This window comes from Salminus brasiliensis, chromosome 10, assembly GCF_030463535.1.
Source record: "Salminus brasiliensis chromosome 10, fSalBra1.hap2, whole genome shotgun sequence".
Taxonomy (NCBI): domain Eukaryota; kingdom Metazoa; phylum Chordata; class Actinopteri; order Characiformes; family Bryconidae; genus Salminus; species Salminus brasiliensis.
Window position 1 is genome coordinate 15,425,910 of NC_132887.1, and position 24,166 is coordinate 15,450,075.

General features: G+C 41.4%; 1 protein-coding gene across 2 annotated transcripts in view; it reads left to right on the forward strand.

The window, feature by feature from the left end:
• kif26ab (kinesin family member 26Ab) overlaps positions 1-24,166 on the forward strand; it is a 94,764-nt gene that overhangs the window by 11,960 nt on the left and 58,638 nt on the right. For both annotated transcript variants that reach the window (XM_072689431.1, XM_072689432.1), the window contains exon 3: positions 22,691-23,161. In XM_072689431.1, the coding sequence (XP_072545532.1) occupies positions 22,691-23,161 (471 nt within the window). The remainder of the gene's footprint in view (positions 1-22,690; positions 23,162-24,166) is intronic.

Below are 24,166 nucleotides of genomic sequence, written 5' to 3' on the forward strand. Positions count from 1 at the left end.
GGCTGTATATCCCTCTAGCCCATGCCCGGTATTAGGCATGGTGCAAATAGGTTTATGTGAATCTGCTCCAGAGATGCCTATTCTGTTGGTGATCCTACTCTATGGGGACTAGACAAGCTGTGTGTGTACATCTAACTAAGCAGTGGGTACTATGTAAAGCCACTGAAGATATTTATTAGAAGGGGTGCCCACAAACTATTGGACATATAGTGTACCTTACCTGAATATCCTGTACTCTTGTTTACTGAGAGTTGGCCTTCCATCTTTAATTCCAATGGCGTCATATCTGTTGTACAACCATCCTCTAAAAAGTTTGTCTAGTTGTAGTCAGTAAAGGTGACTTGGTTTGTAGTATTATCTTAAAAGAGGAATGTTCACAAAGCTTCAATTATTGTGAAAAGCCTTTAGAAAGAGTCTTTTTCTATATTCCAGCGTCCTCGACTCCTGGACAATTTAATGATCTACATGTTTACATAGCATTGCATACTTTACCCTTAGAGTGGAGCTATGTGAAGTGCTTACTCAGTAGATTAGTACAGTACCATAGTTCTCATTGTCTCTTAGGGACCATTTACTCTGTCACTGTTTTAGTTGTCCTTCGCAGAACCACAAAACCCTCTCCTGACAATGGTAATTTGGTTTACAATGTCACTTGAGAAAAGCCCAATCTGTATTACCCAATCTGTCACCATAGCAATGATGTCACAGTGCAAGTGGCACTACTTTATAGCCTCTGTGACCACAACACCGTTTATGATGTCACAGTGGAACTGTCCCTCTCTCGCAGCCTTTAGTTACTGACTAGTGAGCTTTTATGATGTCACAGTGGTAGCGTCCTCCTGGAGAGCTTGTGTTTTATCCCTGCAGTGTGTCAGCTACTTTAACTCACACCTCCCTTTACGAGGCCCTCTGCTGTCTTTCCCACGCTGGCTATGGCACTCCAGTCCTCAGTGGCCGCACACGTGCCGTTAAACGGAACAGGCAAGACTTTGACATGAGACCGTGAACTTGCAGGAGGGCCCGGAGCTTTGATGCCCCGCAATTCTGGCATTTTGGTACCTTTGTTCCACATCCTTGTGTGCCACGCTTGAAGTTTTATGGTGAGAAGCTAATTGTCAGTGACTGTGCCACTTTATTTTGTTACATTGGCGGACTCTGCTGCACCCATAATAAAAAAGGGAGTGGTTGGTGTGAAAGTGTCTTGTGCTCTACTTTCACATTCTATGATAAAAGCCTTTTCTCTTGATCTTCAACAGCTACTCCCTAATGGAGCTCTCACAGCTATCAGAATGGGTTTTGTCAGTCAAAACATGTTTTGTCTGGATGAAATTGTTTGCTGATTTGCACCACAGTCAAGAACAGCAGAAACAAATCACACTCTTCATGAAACAAAAAACATGTTGTGATGTGTGTGATCCAAAAGCTGAAATTATGGTTAATTTTAATCCATTACGTTTTTGAATCAGCTTCACTTTCAGTGGTTAAGATCAATAAAGTGTTTAAAATGTTGACATGAAGAGCTATCTAAGACCACTGATACTGCAATTCATGTCCATTTATAAACTATCCTCCATTATTTGTGTCTAGCTATTTGTGGTGTGTACTGTGGGATCTTTAACCTCATAAGAATGGCAACCTCAAACCGCCCAAACTCTCTGAAATGTACATGTTGTTTGCAGGTTGTGAAAAAACCCTTTGAATGCAAATCAAGGAGAGCATCTAACAGCTACACTGAATTCCTTCTGCCTCCTAAGAAGTCGCCATCCTGTGCTTTGTGGCCTTGGTTTGGTACCTGCTGGGTTTTACGAGTCTGCCCACAACGGAAAGATCTGTGCAGCCAAGGTGTCCAGCTGTGGGCTATCTACCCCCCTACCCTTTTTTCCATCTGTAGCCTGGAGGTCTTCAGGTTGTGGGAAAAACAGCAGCAGTGTACGTGTAGTAGCAGAGGTTCCTCTCTATTATCCACTGCATGTCCAGGCAGCCAGTGCACCACAGAACAATCCCAATGGTCTTGCGCATGTGTTCACACATTTAGCTGGTATACCAGCAAGTAGTTATGCATAGGGTGAGGTGTGGTGGGAGTTGGTAAGCATAAAGTGAATGCAATATGTCATGATATGGTGGCATGTTAGCAGGAGAGCGAGGGTGTTAGCTAAATAACTTGCATTTTAAAACCACATTTGAGCCCATTGCTTAGTGTAGCTGTAAATTAACATTAATTGTGGTTTTATCCCATATGCATCTTTTGAAACAAAGAAAACATCTTTCTTAAGATCAGCGTTTTGTTTGTCTCAGGAGAAGAAAAAAAGGTTTCAGTATTGTATTCATTAAGGAATACCATTAAAAAAAATCATAAAAGAAAAAAGTGGATTGCTCCTGCACTCCCCCTATAGTCGGGAAGTGTAATTTGCACTTTGAGCCATGCCTAAAGGACACGCATTACACATGCATTTCTGAACATTTCAAGGCATTTCATTACTGAGCAATATATGAGGAACATCTAGAAATTCTGAGTAGGGCCTGCTCTTGCTCTCAAATCAGCTTCCTTCATGCCTTCCTTGGCATGGATTCCAAAAGATGTAGGAAGCAATCCTTTGAGATTCTGGTGCATGTTGGCCTGATTGCATTAACCAATTCCCACAGATTTTTCAGGTGCACTTTCAGGCTCTGCATCTCTTGTTCTACCACATCTCAAAGGTGTCCTGTTGAAATCACAGCCGGTGACTGGGAAGGTTACTGATAAACCCTGAACTCACTGTCAAGTTCATGAAACCAGTTTTAGAGAGTGTTTGCTTTTTGCATACTACATTCAAGTCAGTCTGGTCATTCTCCATTGACCTCTCTCATCAACAAGGCGCTTCCGTCTGCAGAACTGACACTCACTGGATGTTTTTTTCTCTCTGGCACATTTTGAATCAACTCTGGATACTGTTGTTTTGTTGAAAATCCCAGGAGATCAGCAGTTATAGAACTGCTCAAAATAGACTGTCTGGCACTAACAATCATGCCACACTCAACATCACTGAGGTCACATTTTTTCCCAATCCTGTGTGAACATTACATGAGGCTGCTGGCTCGTATCTGCATGGTTTTATGCACAGCACTGCCACTAAATGATTGGTTGGTTAGGCAATTGCATGAATGTGTAGGTGTACAGGTCCTATTAATAATTTGCCTGGTGAGTGTTTGTCTAGGAGAAGGAAATAAAGAAAAAATACAAGATTTTTACCAGTAGGGGTGCACCAATTCAATATCCTGGATTAGCCCTGGCACTGATACTGACCTAATTAAACATATCTGATATCGGCCAGATGTGACCAGCACATATTCAATAGTGTCATTTTATTGCAACTGTGCACATGTAATTCAGTAGCCTATTTTGCCTTCTCCTGTAAAATCCCTATTTCTATATTTGGACAGCGACAATGTAGTATATGTGGTGTATACAGATTTTAAGCTACAAAATAAACAAGGAGGTATTGGAAGACAGGTAACAGACTCATCAGATAACATCAGAATGGGGCAAGTAGTATCCTCAGTATAAAGATGCCATTCAAGCAGTCTTAGTTTTCTGTCACATGCTGTTTGCATGCAATGTAAAGCACAAAGTGTGAGTTAAGCTATTTTTGAACTGTCAGTGTGTATTTCCGAGTGTGTGTGTTTTAGACTGAACATCTAAAACTGCTCAAGTGTGAGACTGGGGGTTTGTGTGCGCGTGCGAGACAATGCTTAATTGACTCTTAAACAATGGGCCAGTGAAGATCAGAGAGACTAGCGAAGGGGTTTGTTGTGTCTCTCAGTGAGTAGCTTCCTGAACACATGAAAGAACACACACTGCCCAAAACACCAGCGCAGAGAGAACCCCTGTCAGCACCTTCCTACGGCCTTCAAAGAGATCAAACGCTGCTACCCCAAACACACACTAATGCATAAATCCCACCCCAACATATATGGAGACAGCCCCCCAGACATAATACAAGAGAATACACTTTCAAACAGACACACAAACAAAAACACACACAAATCCCCAGTTTTCCCTTTCTCATTTTCAGTAGCTTGTCTACACTCTTAAAAGAGGTTCTTTATAGGTTCTTTAGTAAAGTGCAGTGGTTCTATATAGACCCATGGTCTCAGAGAGATATGGATGCTTAAATGGTGCTTTGCCTAGTTACTGTGTTCTTTGGATGGAAAACCTTATGTAGAATAATAATATAATAATGATTCTTAGTGGTTTCCTGCTCTACACATTACCTTTAACACAAGGGTTTGCTAATTAGCCGATTAGCTTGATCAGGTGTGTTGGGAGCAGGGTAAACACTAAAATGTGTCCAGTGTATATGGATGTCATTGTTGACTCTATTAGTAATGGGGTAATCATGTGAATATTATTATTTTTTCTAGCAATTTGGTTCTGCCAATTTGTAGCTCCCCCTAGCACTAGCAATGCAGGTAAGGACTTTCAGGTATGGGCAGGTAAGGACTTTCAGGTAAGGGCAGGTAAGGACTTTCAGAGTAAAACATCAGGTCCCAAGCTCCACCAGTACCAGCTAACAGACCGCTGAGCATCTTTTGATGATTTTGAAGATTATTTTGAGTAATCAATAGTATAACAGAATACTATACTAGAAAGAGTCAAATTAGGAGATCTTAAAAAAGTGACAAAATGCATATAATGGGTGTTCATCAGATCTGTTGCTTACTTTTGGAAATCAGTGGGAAACAAATTATTGTAATATCCTGCAAATTGTCAGATGATACTGTCTGTTGAGAAGGTCCATTTTAATCAATATTTTTAACTAAGGAATGGAATTCAGTCAGTAATCATGATAGGCCTTTTAGTCTGTGTACTACCTTTAACCTGCTTGCAAATTCTCCAGAATGTGTGCGTGTGTGTGTTCCTGTTTTGTGTAACACTGAGACACAGTGCATACAGAACAATAATGAAGCTAGTATTAAAGCTTAGAGCTACTATAGAAAGAGCTGATTTAAAATCAATAGCAGAAGTAACTTAAGTGACAACAGCTGTGAAAAGGATCGGTGGTAACTCTTTGTTAAAGTGATAAAACTATCTCTGCTGCAGGTCACTCCCTGCATAGGCCTGTTTTCAGGACTGTAGAAACAGGCCTTCGGCCAATGTACATAAATACAGCACTTTCCTCTTCTGTCATTTCCTGTTTTCGCAGGAAGAGGGGGGAGATAGCTCCCTCACACAAACACAGAGGGCGATATAGTGGAGGGCAGTGCTGGAAGCTGTCCTTAGGTAGCACACGCTCAGACGCACATGCTGCCACTGCTAACGCCCCGTTAATGAGACTGGCCTGCCGCTGGTGTTTAGGAGAGGAAGCGTTTGGGGGAATGTGGTTAATCATTCCTGAAACTGTGCCCTCCTTCCCAGGATGGTCCCCTTGACCTGCGCACAATGCATGCTTCCGAAAGTACCAAGCTGCTTTTGTTTTTCTGTCTCATTCCATCCATCACTCTCATCTGACTCGCTCTGCGTGGGGAAGTCAGCTCCTCTGTTCACACCTAACTTCCTCCAGCGGGAGTTAAGCCTCTGTGATGTCAACACGTCACACACACAGCAGTTGCTCATTCCTTTCCTCGACATCCACAGCAATAACTATTTTAGGTGGAACCACGTCTTGGCTACACCTGTCCATCCAAGTTAATTCATTTAACAGTTGAACTGAGTTCACTGAGTGTGTTAAAGGAATGTAGTTTAGTGAGAAATCAAAGGAACATGATTTATCACTTGTCTTGAGTCAGACATGTTTGGTATTTGATGTTTGCATCTTTACAAAGGAAGATGCTTGGCTAACATTGCTAACAAGCATCGGATATATTCTATCACATATACAGGCCCAAAATGTCTTTCAGTATACTCAACACATATGCAGATCTGGACTGGCACTATCATACACTACACCAATAAACTGCTACACAAAGCTCCTTTATTATAAGCTTCATTGCTTAATGATCTCATATGTGTCCAGTTTTAAATTTTAGGTTTAGGTCAACAGACAGGAAAAATGGATACATGTCTAAACTTGTTGTGTGCAGAGAGTAACCCTCACTGAATTATAGTATTGTGTTCATTTATTAGTTTATTATTTATTTATTACTATCTTCAGTTGAATTGTGTGAAATGGGCTTGACAAGCAGAGAAATTGGTGGCTAATGTGTAATCATTAATGAATAATGGTAATGCTTTAATCAGTGAATCTGAATGTGCGTGCAGTTCACTGATGTGCTGTAAAAGTTAAAATGAGACTTTTCTCTGATTTTGAACTGAATATACAGACATAGGCTGGTCCCTCTGCTATCATAAAACCATTACACACAGTCTGGAACTAATTATTAACCCTGGGAAAAAACAACAATCACTTCAACAATCTTTCTTCTCTTTAGCCTGAGGCTCTTTTCGAGGCAGTTTTATGCAACTTGTAGGAAGCTGTAGGATGTGTCTGAGTGTCACGGATGCTGCTTACTTATTACAGATACACCAATGTATTTACACAGCAATATATGTATATGTACCTTAATGAATGCTGAATGCACATTGCTGACACAGATGTGCAAATGCACACATTTGTTTAGTCCCTGTAGGGAATATTGATAATAGAGTAGGACTCTCTGGAGCAGATAAACATGATGCTGTTGGCACCATGTCTAATGCCAAATGTGGGCTAGAGGGGTGTAACGCATTGCTCACAGAAACCAACACATTTACATTACATTACATTCCCTTACAACTTAATTTATCCCATTTATCCCAAGTTATAAAGAGTGTTTAGCCAGGGTTGCTTTTGGAATGAGGCACAAAACAGGAGAGTGTATTAGGACAATGGTAATTGACTTAAAAAGGTACAGTAACAACCTGAAGGAAAACGTTGGACAATAGTTTTGCAAAAGTGAGTTATACTGTGTAAGGTGCAACAAGGCAAAAGTAGATTTGAAGGGCTTTAAAGTTTTAAACTGATGCAAAGTGTTTAATTAAAATTTGTTTAATTCAAAATGTTCTGTATTGTGTCATAGTACTGCTGAATATATTTCTTTATAGCTTTTTCTTTTTTTACATTGTGTGTCTTTATGTGATACATAAACCAACAACAAACATCTATGGGTAAAATGCAAGCTCAATGCATTCTATGGGCCGTTTAAACTCCAGAACCAATATACCAGGCCAGACTTTCTGCTTCCTGCAGTCCCTGAGAAAGTGAGCTTGGACAGGAAGCCGTAATCTTGTTGCACTTCCTGTTGCTATGCTGTGTTTGGGTGGAGAAGGTTTGTTTGAGGTTTTCAGACTGCCAGACCATGTGCAAGTCCTGGTCATCATCATAAACAGACTAGAAGAGGGATGCTAGTTTGATGACTGATATGGTGTGTGTGTGTGTGTGTGTGTGTGTGTATGACTTTCATGTGCATGTAGTTTATATGCAGATATATGAATCAGTGAGCTTTAGGCAGCTTACTGAATGGCTATGTGTGTATTTTTCATTTTAGTAGGTTAATGTCAGTGTTATGAACTGTGTTATGAAGTTGTTAATCTGTGTGTTTATGTGAGTGTGTGTGTCTGTATGTACTGGAGTTTTATAAATGATGTGTTAAATAAGCAGTGATGCAGCTGGTGATGTGGTGTATGCATGCTGGTGCTGGCTAATGCAGTGTTTGCAGAGGGCAGAGGGGAGAGGCAGAAGGAAGAGGTCAGTGCTCCTGAAGGCTCAACAGACCGCCACAAGCTGCACTGCTAACCAACCTTTAACCTCTGACCCCTGGGCCTGCCAATAAACCCTCAAGCACTGACTGAGCTCATGCTTACACATCCTTTATCCCACATTCAATGTGGGAATGTTTGTGTGTATGTTTTTAAGGCATGAGTTGGTGTAGTGTAGTGTGTAACAACCTCAGCTTCCCTGTGGCAAGCTAAGGTTCAATTCCCCTGCCAGACAAGCAGTACCCTATGCTACAGTAATAAGAGTCCTTGGGCAAGACTCCTTACACTACATTCACCTACCTGTGTAACATGATTCAAATGTAAGTCACTCTGCATAGGAAAACCAGCCAAATGCTGTAAATTTGAATTAATGAACCCAGAACCATTCAGTAACAGTAGATGTTTGTTTTGCTGAGGATCTTGTCCAAGAACTCTTAATGGTGTTATGACTCTACATTTTGGCCCTATATATACTTACTTCACCTTTGTGATGAACAACTTTACATCCACCTCCACCCCATCTGCACTCTTATCCAAGCTCACCTCAACTGGCTTGGCTTCCTAAACTTCTACCTCAAAGCCACCCTAACTCTAGCCCAATAGTCTTTTAACCTCTTAACACACAAACATATTTTCTGTAACTGCAGGGACTTCTGTGCAAACTGGTGGGGCTATTCTTTGGTAATAGAAATGTGTAATAGACTGGGCCCTAGGCTGTTTTAAGGGGTTTAGCCTGCCTCTCCATAACGGGTTTCCAGGACATGGTCCATACTAGCAAATTAGTATATTAACCTATCATGAGGAATTTAGATTTTGATGACAGTATCACATGTAGTAATGCAATGCTTGATATAAAAAATACACTGGCAAAAACCCATCACAATGAATACATTTTAATTAAAATAAAGAACTGCAAATACTGCAAGTATTTAAAGTTAAAAGATTGAATTGTTTGGGTCAAATTTTACTATTTTATGCAGTGGTTTTCCTGCCCTACAGGAAATCAAATATGCATGGCATATGTGGAGAGGGTGTTATCCACTGTATCTATTTGAGTCATTTGAAACTAATGAAAATGGCCTAGGAAATGAACTAGTATGTAAACTCGGAAGAGCCAGATAAACTTATTTACAGTGTAAATACAAAGGCTTTTAGGAAAGATTAGTAAAGTGAGTCTGCATTCAAAGGGCTAAACAAAACATTTCTTTAAAACATTATCTAAATAATCAGGACCACACAGGATGGTTTTAGGAATCACCCAAGGTACACATCAGAATCCCTGCCTGGAGGACTGAGTGTGTGTTTCACTCTCAGTGGCTAAGCAGTAGCTTTGGCAGTGGAGAAGCCATTAAGGTGACTTAATGGTCACATACAGTAAGCTGCCCCATTCTAATGCAAATCAGCCTTGATTCAGCCTTGGCCCCGCATGCTCTTTCAGCTAATCCAGACACCTGTGACACCACGATAGGAGACATTCTGGACCGCTTTCATGTTGCAATTGCTGTGGTGGACAGAGGTTAACACAGACGTTTGCTATAGCAAAGGTGCATCAACCTCTTTATTAACACATATGTCTCATGCATGTGCTGTGTTTCCTGACCATGACAATGTGGTCTGATTTGACTGTGTTGGTGATGCTCTGTTCTAGACAGAAAGAGCCAGACAGAGTGGAGATCTTTATATCTTATATTTTTTAGATGTCTACATTCAGGTTACAGGGCAGCCTTTTTGCCAGGCCAAGAAACAGTCTTGCTGCCAGTGAAATGAAACCAATTCACAGCCAAAAAGCAGCGGCAATCATCCCTCTGTCTGTGCCTTTTCTTCACACTAGGCTTTTCCACCCTCGTGTAATTTTGCCATTTCAATTCAGCCCATTATAACTCAGGGCCACCCTCACCCCTCTAACCTCTCTTATTTGAATGCACAGCGGAGAGACTTTTTTCCTGCGCAGTACAAGGCCGTTTGCAGTCTCCCCTATTGTTCCTGTCAGACGTAGTGACTAAATGGCCATTGTCGCTTTTCTTGATAAGTAAAGCTCTTAACAAAAAAAAAAAAGGGAACCAAGAAAATAGGAGGAAACCCTCTTTTACAATCCTTAAGTGGATTAATGTGTGCATCTGTGCTTGCTTGTCCACGTGCCTGGTCTAGATAGAGATGGGTTCTGGGGATTCTCCGTCTCTCTATCTGAGAATCTTTATTGAGTTTGTCTAGACGTTTCCGTAAGCCCAAAGAAAGCATTCATTCCATTCATGCTGCATGGCTTTTAGATGTTTCTATCAGCAGTTTCACTGTCTCCAAATACCTGCCACACAAAGAAAAGTGGTAATAGATGGATAATGGGAAATTAGAATTTCATTTCCAACTGCAGGATTCGCATTGTTAATCGACACACCAAATTTTCAGGATTAATTGTAGTCTACTGAAGCTGTCCAGGGATGTTTATTTTCTGGTTAATGGGCAATTCCTGATTCTACAGCCATAAAAAAGGAGCAACTGGAGCTTACTGAGTCGAAAAGCTTGGCGGCCATTGTTTTGACATGATGAGAAATGGACTGGTTTAATGAATTTGAGTTTTCAGGTTGCGACAGCAGTTGTTTTCGGCCTCACTGCACACATGGGTATTGGCATCGACCTAATATTAGCAGAAATCCAGTTCCAGTCCTGTAACAAACTACTAAATACAGCAGAGTGTGCTGAATTTTATGTTTGCATTTCTTGACCACTATTTGAACAGAATTATCTTTACAGAGAGAGGCATGGTAATGTATTTAAAACCAAAGTATACCTGTGGGTTCAGCCCTGACCAGGACATTATTTCGGTAACAGTTTATGGTGACTTTTACCTACCTATGAAAAAATATACCATTAAAAATTAACCTAGGTTATATCAACCCTGTGCAAAATATAATAATATGATAGTTGGCTGTTGCTTTATGTAATGTAATGGGACTGGAGCTGGAACTCTTTAGTGTTCGAACAATGCCGCTGAATAAGATCGTATAATAGATAGAATGCACATTGTCACATCTGCACAATACATATTGTCACATTTCTGCTTTGCAATTTCATAATTTTTCTGTGTATCCTTACCAAATTGGCCAACAATAAATGTTAGGAAGTGTTCTACAAAGATATATTATCCCATGCAAATTGCTCCTAAACACTGCTGTCATATTGGTGCTTTAGAATGAGAAATTCTACTCATTATCTTTAGAATGAGTTACAAGTCTGCGAAAAGTTTTGAAAGTAGCCTGTGATCGGTGCGACAGATGTGTAACATGAACTGTGCAGCAATCACAGCATACTAAATTGAAGTGCACTCTGAAGTTTGCCCACTTAGACTAGTCAAGGGCACCAGTTTAGGTTGTGAATTACCCAGCCTAATTATGCTGATGTGCAGCTTTAGACGAGGCTTGAAAATTTTAAGCCCAGCGATGAAAGCTACAGAGAAAGCAATCTCATCAGGACTTGTGCAGTGGGTTGTGAATGAGGGGGTCTCATGCAAATGTGCTGGAGTGTTTACCTCTTCCTGTTTGCATTTTTCAGTCTGCAATTAACTTCTCCCGCTTTGTTGGGAGCCAGAGCTGAGGGAGAAGGGCTAGGCTTACTCCACCTGCCTCCGCGCCCCTGGCGGCCATCAGGAAATGGAGAAGATCTAATGGAGGTTGAGTGGATGTTTGCTTGAGTCGTATTTGTATATGTGAGTAAATACAGCATGCGCGGGGTGCTATAGTTCTGATTTAGTAGACTGAAGACAGCTGGAGGGTTTCCTGATGTTGCTTATTCCTTCGGAAATCTCCATAGTGGCTTAGGGGATGTTTGCTTTTGTGCGGATATAAAAAACCATCTGTTATTCGATGCTGTATGAGTCCAATCTTTAGATCGAAGATGTTTACAACTTGAGTATCTCTGTCCCGGTAACGTGCAAGCTCTCGTAGTTTCATTGGTGTCTGATTTGCAACTGTATTGTTGTTAACCCAGCACACATGTCCTTTTCAGGAATAAAGTGTGTACATGAGAGGTTCATAAGTTGGTGTAAAAGTGTGATAGTTGTTAGGAGTGCACATTCAAAATAAACCAGTATTGACAGTGGATATTTGCAGATATTCAGTGGTAGTTAGCCTTATGGTCATTCCTTAACATGTTTAATCTAGTATATATGTATTTTATTCGAATGCTGTGTGTCCACAGATGTGTTAGGCCTACCCACCGGTGTATATGTTCCATATCAGTGCAGTCAGTTCAATCATTTGGCTTAAAAAAATCAGAATCAATTTAGAATTAAGGTTCATTATCTGTTTTTTTTCTCAGTTAAGCCCAAACCTTCATTGAATGTGATCTTCGAAAGAATGCTGTTTTCTCTGACAGAACTCTAAGCTGAGTTTGCCCTCTGTAAACGTTTCCTTTACCCCAGGCCATTAATGCCTCCCTTAAACAAGAACAGGTCAGAGAAGCTACGAATGAAGAAGGTCAAGTGAGAAACAATCCTACCCCAATGAGAACACAGCGAAGAGCTATGGTTTCAACACAGATCACTAATCATTTCACTGATGAGTTCGCTGTTTCCGCTCAGCTACAGAATTCTATGTATTATATCTGAATCCGTACCAAGCAGGAGCTTGTAACTTGTCTTCATTAGTGGAGCCAATCTTGATCATAAATACTGCAGACCTCTCTAAATCCAACCTCTAAACCTCCCCCATTCTCCACATCTGTCTCCAGTCATTCCCAGAAAGGGCTCCTAATATAATGCAATTTTCATGATTCTGGTTTATTTCCATGAACACTGGTAAAATAAATAAATAATCAAGGGCAGTCTGCTGGACTTGCACGCAGTCTCAGCAAATCAGGTATGTTAATTGGGTAAGCACAGGAGCAGTTGAGCTCATATATAAACACACACACACACAGCACAGTGTCCCAAGTGAGAGATAGCGCGACTTTGGTTAGACTCCAGGAGTCCTAATGCGGCAGCATGCTGTTTTCCCAGATTAGCCATGAGCCAAAAACAGCTTCAGCTGAAGAATGCTACATTGTGGTTGCATCATGGTACTACATTTCTGCTTCATCTTCATTTTACACCTGCGTGCATGACCTGGAACTGTGGTTGGAAGGGTAAAAGATCTATCTGCATGCACTATTTTAGTATTTAAGTATTGGGACACCTGCTTACTCAGTGTTTCTCTCAAAATCATGGGTATTGAAAAAGAGTTTATCCAGTAACTGTCTCTACATTTACATTTACATTTATGGCATTTAGCAGACGCTCTTATCCAGAGCGACTTACAAAGTGCTTTGCTATTTACCCAAGAAAGAAACCTTAGCTAGTTAGAATAGACTAATAATTCAAAGATACCTCTAAGCTTAGACATTACTAAACACAATACAATAAGGCCACCATAGAACTATTCGTCCAAGTACTCTCTGAAGAGGTGGGTCTTCAGTTTGCGTTTGAAGACAGCGAGCGACTCTGCCGTTCAAACACCCAGTGGAAATTCATTTCACCATTTTGGTGCCAAGACAGAAAAAAATCTGGACACTTGATTTTGAGGGATGGCGGGTCGAGCCGAGCCGTACTTGAAGCTCGAAGGGCTCTTGGTGCAGACCGGCTTTTGACCATTGCCATCAAGTACGGAGGGGCTGGTCCGTTCCTGGCTTTGTAGGCCAGCGTCAGGGTTTTGAATCTGATGCGGGCAGCTACAGGAAGCCAGTGGAGAGAACGCAGCAGTGGAGTGACATGGCTGAATTTAGGGACATTGAAGACTTCTCTACTGTCCAGAGAAGGCTGTCTTGCTAGGTTTTGGAGCATTGCTGTAAGGATTAGATTGCATTCAATTCCACTGCTCCACAGCTCAATGCTGGGGGCTTTATACCACTCTTACCCATGCCTGCCAATAGGTTCATGTTTATCTGCTCCAGGGAGTCGTATACTTCTCCACAGGGACAAAACATGCTGTGTGTGTGCATTTGCCCATCTGGATCATCAATGGGTGCAACTTTAAGTGCACCCATTGATGATACCCAGTGTTTTTTGAATACTATTTTTATTAGAAGGGTGGTTGAATAACATTTGTACATACAGTGCATGAATCAACAAAACCAAAAAGTTGACTTGTGGTGCCTTTTTCAAAAGCTATATCTGAAGGGATTGGATTAAAAGACAGGAAACAAGGAGATTCCAAAACAAAAGAAATCACACAGACAAATAGCAAAATAGGACTATTAAGATAATAATTGATCTGATCCAGTGTTATAACAAGTTAACAGACTACATTTAGTTCGTCCTGAGTGAGGTGTATAGTTTAGAAAGCCTACTAGTTTTTAAAGGAAAAATACTGGATTGCTCAACATTGCAGTATCAGTTTCAGTGCCATTGGTGGTGTTTGTCATCTCCAATATACACAAAATGTGCCTACACATCCTATGTCTTGCTTCTGTCACCTTTTTTAACAATTGTCTCTCTCTGCTACAGATTGCTAGCCCAGACCTGATGATGACAGCTGCAGTGATGCATGACAGACAGATAGGGCCAGAGAGAGAGAGAGAGAGAGAGAGAGAGAGAGAGGAAGAGAGAGAGAGAGGTGGAGAAAAGTTAAAGAGGAAGAGTCAGAAACAGTGAGACGGCCAGTCGGGTGGGAGGGGGTGTTATTGTTAGTGAGGGTAAGGGGCTGTCCAAACACTCTGAGAAAGGACTGGTTTCTTTTGCAAGCTTGACTGAGCAGGAAAAGGTAATTAAGTCACAAGTGATGAGAGGTTTCTGTGATGGATTGGCAAACACACCCTCTATAGCCGTGTGCTTCTGGTGAAGCTTCTGGTATTCCTGGGAGGAGTGGAACTTACTCACTGCACTTACTTCTGTTTTACAGGTAAATAGTATTTAATCCTCCTACCTCAGCTGAAGGGCCTGTAAGCTCCGGCATTAGAGTGGAAAATTGCCTTTGACTTTTCTATGCTTATCAGTCTGGAGCTGGTCAGTGGGCCTCCGGCAGCAGTGTACTGTATTATTTAAATGTAGCAGAAGTTTCGGTCAAGAGTATTAATTCCTTCTGGCTTATGATTGGCCATGCCTCTCACATTTGGATTAATATTTCTCCAGTTGGTTATTTGTGGTTTATTGGTTTATGTACATTTGTGTGGGTTGAAAATCAACCAGTGAAATTTTGATTTGAAAAGATCCAATCACAGATTGGTTAGAGATTGAAAAGTGAGGTTAACAATCCAGATAAATGTGAAAATGTCTCTTTAAGTAAAGAATGGATTATTATAAGCGGGTGTTGTACAAGATTAAGTTTTAGTTTGAATGTTTAAAATTGGTGAGTGTGTTTGTACGAGCTGAGCATTTAAATAAAGGAAGAGGACCAAGAAATTGAATGTTACTACTTTTGTAAATGAAAAAAGATGTGTTTCAGGCTGTATATTGCTCAGTCATAGTAGTGGAAATAATGACAAAAGCTTTGAGACAGAATGATAAATCAGTTAATGGTAAGAGAGAACACCAGCTGTTCCTTGTCAGATTTGTCGCCTGAGAAAAGCAGAGACAAACATATGCTTTTTTTTCATATGCCCTCTGTCTCCTGTCTGTGTGTGCATGTGTGTGTCTGCTCTGTCTAGGCCGCTGCAGTAAACATGTGGGTGTTTGGTCTTCATTTGGCACTTTCCTCTTCAGAGTGGTTTCACTTACCTGCCTGTGTCTCTTCTGTGGGTGGTAGTGATTATTTGAACAGACCGATGTATTTTTTGTTTCCTTTGATATGGAAACTATCGCTGGTGCAGTATTTGTGTCTTTGTGAGTAATACATTTTGTCAAGTAACAAATTATAAATCATGTTTTCATGACTTTCTAAGAGACTGTTTTACTTTTACTTTTTCCCTGAGGTCCACTTGTAATATTTCATAGTTATCTGCAGCCAAAACCAATCATACTTCATGTTGATGTGAGCATTTTTCAGTCTCTCTTTTTCTCTTAGAATTAAGCAGGCTGTCTCTGTTATTGTGCCTTTAAAATTAATCGCTGTTGCGCAAAAACACTTTGACTTACAGATATTTGAGATAATGTGAATCTGGAAATTGTTCTTTATATTGTCTCAACAATTTTATAATGACCAATAGAAATGCTCCAAAACCTTTACCTTGACCTCCATTGAAAAAACGCTCATGTTTTGTAAAGTTAGTGTTTTGGAGATATGAGGTCTTTGCATGACTATGACGGTATGTAAATTATCTCTTTCCTGAGTGGCTTTCCTGTTTTGTGCCTCATTCAAAAAGCAGTCCATATTAAAACACTCTCTATAACTTTAGTGTAAGAGGGTAGACTGAAGATTTGGATATATGTGATTTCATTGTTGTGTAGCTTAGAATGGAACTAACAAAATCCAGTTGTGGTCAGCTAAACTGTGGTCATCTCTGAGGCTGAGACTAGGGGATGACTAATAACCATGCAAGATCTCCATCTGCATATATTTGCTTTCACGGTTGGTCTGCTGCTCTTACTCTCAACAGAAAGTCATTAGGTCCACAGGGGTCCTGCTCAGCACCTATAGCACAGTAGAAGCCCCCACACCCTAGGATTGACTTGGCCATGTGTGTGTGTGTGTGTGAGGGTCAGTTGGGATTAGGTCTGGTTGTGGTCTTTAGTAGCACAGCGAGAGTAATGTGTGTTAATGGCTTGCCGTGAGAAGGCCCTGCCCTCCTCCTGTGTCTCTGTGGGCAGTGTGGCAGCAGCTGCTCATCCTGCTCTTCCATATCTCAGTTCCACTCACGGGGAAACCCCCTCATTCACCTACCTGCGGGAAAAATTGGCCTGATGTCCTGCTGCTCCCAGCTGCTCACCATTAAGATGAAAACAATACAGCAATTTGTATCTACAGTGTCTGAGGTGCTTTTAAACTTTGCAGTTTATGTGGAGCACATCCTCTGAATCTAAGCTTGGACCAGTATGAGCCCCTTCCATTAGTGTATCGAGTCAGTGAGTATTTGTTCAGTCTGCACACGGTCTGTCCCTGCTCTGGTGTCAGATAGCTTAACCAGACATATGAAGCATTACTTTGTGGCTGAGATTAGTCACTGTTTATAAAGTAGCCTGCACAAATATGTGGGCTTAGAGCAGACGGAAAGGTTCCAAAGGTTTTCCACATTAACGGTGTAATTTAGGGTCTGAATAGCGTTGGGCAGTACTGAAGCTTAAGAGCTTCATAGTTTAATTTAGGTTGTTATGCCATTTGAAAACAAAAAATGCCATTAGAAACTATGTGTTGTCATGCATGAACTCTCTTTATGTTGGCCTAGTTTTTATTAGAAACATGGTTCCATAGTTCACTCTCATTTTTAAAAGACCTACAAAGAATTTTCCCCTGATGTAAAGGTTCTTTACCAGTTTCTCTATAAATAGAGAGGGAGGAATATTTAAGGTTCTTCACGCTCACTCTCTATTACAAACAGTTGAAAACCAAGAGTGGTTCCTCAAAGAACCACATGAAGCACCAGGTATCCTTTGGCTACATCATCAAACCATCAGGTGTGCCATGCTATTAAACTATGGTTGAAACGAGGACTCTTGATCTTTATCCTTCTACTAGATTCTGGAGCATTGCTGCAAAAATGTGATCGTTAGTGAGGGTTAGTGAGGGTTAGTGAGGTCAGGATGTTGGATGATCACCACCCCACCTCATCCTGGCTCCCCAACACATCCCAAAAGTACTGGATAGAGCACCATCATGCCAGAGAGAACAGTTCCACTGCTCCATAGTTCAGTGCTGGGGGACGTTTTGGCATGGTTCAAAGGTTTATCTTCTCCAGTGAGGCCTGTTTTAGACAAGCTGTGTGTGTGCATTTGCACATCCGTGTCAGCAATAGGCACAGTTTGAATAAAAGTAGCTGAATTCTTTCATGAAAAGGGGTGTCCTCAACACTGCCACAATCTAGCCACAGTTGAAGTGTGAAAATAGACTTGGTGAGAACACGAATGAGAGGATTCTTAAATGCTTTTATCTACATTCGGTTATTGAGTGGCCACAGCTGAGAACATCTCCTCCAGCCTTGCAGGGGTCAAGGTTTTCAGATGAAAGCTTCTTACTCTCCCCACTCTCCTCTGTTTCATTTGTCTTTCCTCCATCCCTTTATTCCATTTCTCTTCCTCTGGCTCAAATCACTTGTATTTCCATATCCACTGCCTTCTCTCTCTCTCTCTCTCTCTCTCTCTCTCTCTCTCTCTCTCTCTCTCTCTCTCTTACAAGCTTCTCTCTCTTTCATCGTACCCCCTTCCATCTCAGTCCTCGCTCTGCCTATATCTCATCATCATTAGTTCAGCAGGCAGACAGGCCGAGGGCACGCATGCAGTCATTTATCCTGCCGCTCCCTCTCCTGTTCTTCAGAGCGTTCCTAATCAGGAGATAGTGTAGGCTTTCATTCATCCCCAGAGCTTCATAAAAATCTGAGCCGACTGGCAATGAAGTAACACAATGGCCTACAAACCCCCAGGCCAGGGGTTTAACCCTCATCATCTCTCTTACTCTGCCTTTTTTTATTTGCTCTCTGCCTCTCCCTCTGTCTGTTTGTGCCACCACCCTCTTCTGCTTCACTCACAACATCTATACTTTCCCTCACTGGCTTCCTGAAATAAGCTGCAGCATTCTAACACAATATAGCTTCACTTAACCTTCCCACCAACTCAAGTCTCGAACGCCAAGCTGCTGTTTCGCTGGCATGACCTAGCCTACAACCCCCACAATGCAACAGCAGCAGATGGGGTCAGCAGATGAAATGTTATTATGCTCCTTAAATCAACTTCTAACAATGCACTGAGGGATTGGGCTGCTGAATACAAAGCAGGCTTGATTTGTGACGAGGAAAGAGACCCCCCTGAGGTGCTGGAGGAAGGTCAAGGAATAAAAATTGTGAAGGATAGTTTGTGTGTTGTGTTGGTCTGTGTCTGTGTGTGTGTGTGGTACTGTCAACATGAAAGCTTGTGAATTAGCCTCTAGCTACCCCCAGCAATACTTCTGGGGTTGGCTGTTATTCTCAGGCCACTGTGTGTGTGTGTTGTTGTGGATCTTTGAAATCCTTTCAAACCATTGGATTTCTGCCCAATGGTGTGCCCATTGTTAGTTGCCCTCAATTAATGCCACCTGCTAACTGCATCTTCCCTATCGTATACCACCAGCCAATCCTGGAGTGTAAAGGCAAGCGTGTAGTTCCTGCAAGACACATGAAGTCTGGCTCTGCATATTTTTGAACTGTTGCTAATGCAGTGTCAGGTTGACAGGAGAGAAGAACTATGCCATGCTTTCCACCCAGAGTTGTGGTCTTGTTTACCTGTTTGTTGTTACCTGTTTGTTGGTGCCAACACGGAGTGTAACCTTCCCAATGAACTGTTTGCATCCCATTTGTGATGTCTCATCTGGCGTTAATAAAAAAAATATATATCCAAAACCAATTCAAAATTGTGCACATTACCATTCAATTGGGAAATGACGACAACTTCATCACACATATCTGACCTTGTCGCTGAGACACCCTTCTCTCTATAGCTCCTAGTCCTGATTTAGCAGCACAGCAACATTTGGCTCTACAGTGGAAAAGAGGCTATAGACTTTGTAAGAAGGTTGTCATGGTTAGAAATGTGCATTGCTATTCATCGTGATACTTGAGAAACCTCAAGAGTTAACAAATAATCCAATAAGGGAAAGGGAAAAACAACAGCCAACTTGTGTAAGTGTTGGGAGTTTTAAAGGGGTCATGAACATGGAAGATGGAAATGCCATGTTGTGAACCTCACATGCTCTTGTCATAAGCTTTTACAACAGAGACAATCCCAAAACCCAAAACGGCTTGGCACATTTTATTTACACACGTTTATTTACACACACCCTGCCCGCTAGCTGGATAGAGGCTAATTACAATGGCTACCTTGAGAGATAATGGAAGCGAGGCAAAAAATGCTGAATGTTAACTCTAATCCAAATCGAGTCAAGCACCGCTCACTGGTGAGTTATAAGGAAGCTGGACACAAAATAACAGGGTTGTAAAGAGGTGTGCGGCATCTGAGCATTTTTTTTGCCCCAACCAAATATTTACTATTTATACAAAGAACAAAGAACGAGTCACAATTTTCAATAAAGAAAATGCATTCTAGCTAGCTTACATTAGCCACTGCAGTTACAGCAGTGCTATTTCAAATCAGAGTCAAATCAGATGTTTCCCAGGTTGGTGGTACTGCCCCTTTTGGAAAGAGAAACTTTTCTACACTGATCTGTTGTGTCTGCTGGCTGGCTGTCCTGCAAGACACATGCCAGAGCCTCACTCCAGGACTTTGTCCTCTCCATAAGTGGGAACATAAGTGGGAGCATAGGATGGAGCATTCATGCTGCCACATGCTATGTAACACTTGGCTCCTGAGTGGCACATCTGAATTCTTTCACCAGCGGCAATTAGCATGTGCCATTAGGTTCGCCTAGACATAAACACATCGATAGTCTATTTAAATAAAGAATCAAAAGTATTAAAAGGTAGAGAATGACATTGTAGTATTGATTTATATAATCCTACTTGCTTCCACGGATGGCTGTGGCATTGTTCAGATTCCAGCGCAAGTCCTGGTAATGGGACACAACTGTAGTCACTCGTAAACCCTTTCAAATCCTCTTTAGAAAATCATACTTTCTTTATTTATTTTTGAAGAGTTTAGAAGAGTGACTGCATAAGAAGTCTATTTAACAAATCCCACTGTTAACTGGCAGAAGCTTTACGACATTGCTCCCAGTAGAACTGGATGATCTATGATAAATACCAAGTGATTTTTCAAAACCTGTTGTTACTAAATCCCAGAACAAAGCATTTGTTCTATGACTGATGAAAGTAACAGAAAGTAAGTGAGGAGGTTCTAGTGGGTATATGTGGTTGTTGGAGGAGATATTAATGTGATTCAGTATGCTACGTGTTATCTACTGTGATACTGAAGTGATCACTACATAAGAACTCAGGCGTGTTGACAATTTAGCAAGCAGCTGATTATCTGTCTCTGTGAATGAGTCTAGGTTGTCTCTGGTCATGATCACCGCTGTCACTGAGAGAAACTCAGAGGCCCATAAACATTTTACTCAGCCTGTATTTCGCTGCTCCGGAGACTAGATCCCTTTATGCTTCTCAAGAGACCTGTTTCTATGTGTGTGGCTGTCAGTGTGAAAGACTAGCATCCTTTCTGTGTTTTAGCCATTGCCATCAACCATGTGAAATCTTTCTACAATACACTGTATGTTCAAATGTTTGTGGACACCCAATCTAATGAATGCGTTATTCAGCGACTTTAAGTTGTACCCATTGTTGACACAGATGTGCAAATGCACAGGCTTATCTTGTCCTTGTAGAGAAGTACTGCTAATAGAATATGACTTAGATAAACATGACCCTAGGAGAGGTTTAAAGCCCAGTGCAATCAAATCCTCACAGCAATGCTCCACAATCTAGTAGAAAGCTTTCCTTGGACATTAGAGACAGTTAAAACCCTTTTTAATATCCTTGATTTCTGAAGAAACAATGAATGGACAGGTGTCCCAGTACTTTTGTCCATATGGTGTATATCGTAAGTTATATACTAACATTTATTAATGTAGTCAAAACATGCAATTTCACTCTTATTGTGCTTTTTTTCTGCAGTAGTTGTTGTGTTGACAGGTGTGAGTCTGTGTGGGGTTAATGTGTTTGCTTACTGAACTGCTTTGTTCTGACTAAGCAAATATGATCTAACCTCACCAGCATGAGGTAAACTGCCTACATGCCCCCGTTGTTGAGTAGAAGGTGATTATTTCCACACCGGGTCTCTTATCATATCTCTCCCAGCTGGGAGTCTTATCATATGCAAATATACACTGCACCCAGATTTGTGTCTGGACTCAGCTGTTGTCCCTCCCTCATTCCCTTCTTCACTCCCTCCATCAGTCTCTCATTCCCTAAGACCGCTGATCTGATTTTCAGCTGAGAAACAATAATATCAGCAGTCATAAGAAATTATGAAGAAAATGCTGTCTTTTACATTGAGTCACCATAAAGAAGCTGCAAGAAGATTGCAGGTCATAACAATATCACGTCTAAAAATAAAGGTTCTTTAAATGAGTCTTTGAGTAACGTCATAGAAGAACCACCGTTGGTCCATAAAGAACCATTGGCCTCATTCATCAACCATTTTTAAGATGAATTGCCCTCTTAAAACCCTCTTACACAGTTTTCACAAAGATTCTGAGTTTTTCTTGTTTGGGAGATTGATTTATGTGGTGTTGAGCTTGGGTGTAAATGTAACTGTGATGAGCTTTGAAGAACCAGTGTAGGAGTTGAAGAGTGTGGTTGGAGAGACCTTGATGTAAAGCTGTGGTGGCTTTGCCGATTCTGAAGGAGTGGGCAGAGAACTGAGCCTAGTTAAAACTGCTGAGAAAGAGGCTGCACTGGGGGTAGTGGTGGAATCAGTCATGAGTGACAGCTAGTGGAAATGCATTTATTCAGTGTACTAAAGTGCCAATTGCATGACCAGATTCTGTGGTGAATAGTGGCTGAAGTAGAGTTAAGATAAGATAAGATAAGATAGTCCTTTATTAGTCCTGCAGTGGGGAAATTCACAGTTACGTTTTGAGAGTAATGTTGAGTAATGAGAGTAATGTTGTTGAATGTGATGGACCAGAGGTTCGCTTCGAAGTTGTTTGTCACAAAGGTAAAGTGAAAATGGGAGGATATATAGAAAAACCATGCCCAAACCTCTTCAGTCCCTCTGTCCCTGTTGTGCCTACAGTCTTCTTCAGGTGAAAAAAGCCACCCATTAATTTTTTGCCATTGCTTGAAAAGGAAAACTCGATAACAGCATCTCAAACCTGTTGAGAGTGTAAATATATACTTGTGTAATTATGTTTTTAAGGAACGAAGAATGAGTCTTCTGTGACCTTATAAGGAAACACTATGGGGATCTTTTCTAAACTGTTCCTCTTTTTCTTGTAGGACCCTGGATTCGCCACCTTCCTCTTAGAGCAGCTGCAAGTGCTAGACTGGCCAGAGCAGGGCGGTCATGAGGGAGCCAGGTGCCAGGTGTGTGCCACTCCGGTGCAGCAGCTGAGGCAGCAGGCCCTGCAGGCTCTCCAGGAGCCGTGCCACAGTGTAGAAATGCCAGCGCTGCCTGCCAGCACCTTCACAAGTGGACAACCCACCAGACTGACCGCCCACAGTATGGTCAGGCTCTCCTCCAGACCACCCGCCTCCCGGATCCCCCACCCAGCCAACAGTGTACTGGCTGTGGCAGAGCAGCGGCGGGGCCTGGCTTGGACATCCAACTCCAAGCCCAGTGTCCAGGTGACTGTGGGAGGTGGCCCGCTGACAGGAGCACTCGGTTCTGTCACCATCCAGGCGCAACAATACCTGGAGGGCATGTGGAGCATCTCACGCGTCAACAACTTTCTGCCTCCGCCAAGCCCGGTATGTGAAGCACGATTTCTTTCAATTGGTGGACATGGCAAAAGGCCCTTTTTAGACATATGGCAGTTAGGGGAGTTGATTTAGGTATGATTTCTGTGGAAATGCATAAAAGTCGGTATTTGATGTTGTTCTTTAATGTATAAATAATCATTTTGGTTAGTGTAAAAAATACGGTTTCACCAGCTTAAATACTACACTAATATTTTGCCTCAGAAAAAAACAGGCTAATTTTCCTTGTATGGTAGGCTGATGATGAGCTCTGCTTTGATTGGCTATTTTACATCATATGAATTATTACTTTTTCATTAATCCTGAGCCTGTGTTCGGTCATCACAGTGTGTGGTTAGCTAATTGAATACATTGGAGCCATATTAGCTTTTAGCCTAGTGACCGTTCGCTCCCCTAGCCTTCCTACATGGATTCCCACAGCAGTGCTTTGTCTGGCTGGACCTTATTTGAGCAGTACTTCACTAGGCTGGCCAGCGTTAGCCTTTTTAGCCTTTTCAATTTACCCACAAATTTGAAGAACACAATTCCAGAATGTTATGCAACGGTCTTAGGGTGAAAGCTTGGAATCATTCAGAGACTAAATAAGAGTGATGTTCAAATGAACAAACTGTCAAATACTGTAAAAAAAAAAAATGTAGATGAAGTAATTAGTGAAGAGGAGTATATCACAATAAGGAAAAGCAAAAACAAACATGCTGCTGCTACTGGTAATTATTTTAATTATTAAAAATGTACAAAATGGATGTCAGCGAATTACTAGAGTTTGTTTATTCTGGGTCTATATCTCCTCATTCCATTTTGTTTTAATGAGAAAGTAGCTATCTGTTTGTAAGTGGTGGCAGTTACATGATCAGCATGTGCGTTACTGGACAGTGCTAAATTATGAATGTTAGGACAAACTTCAAACATCCTTGTCAGAGGAAGTGAGAAAGAGTGTTTGAGTTTTATGTCTCATTGATTTTTCTGTTGTGGAAGCAGTGTAATTACACCCCTGTC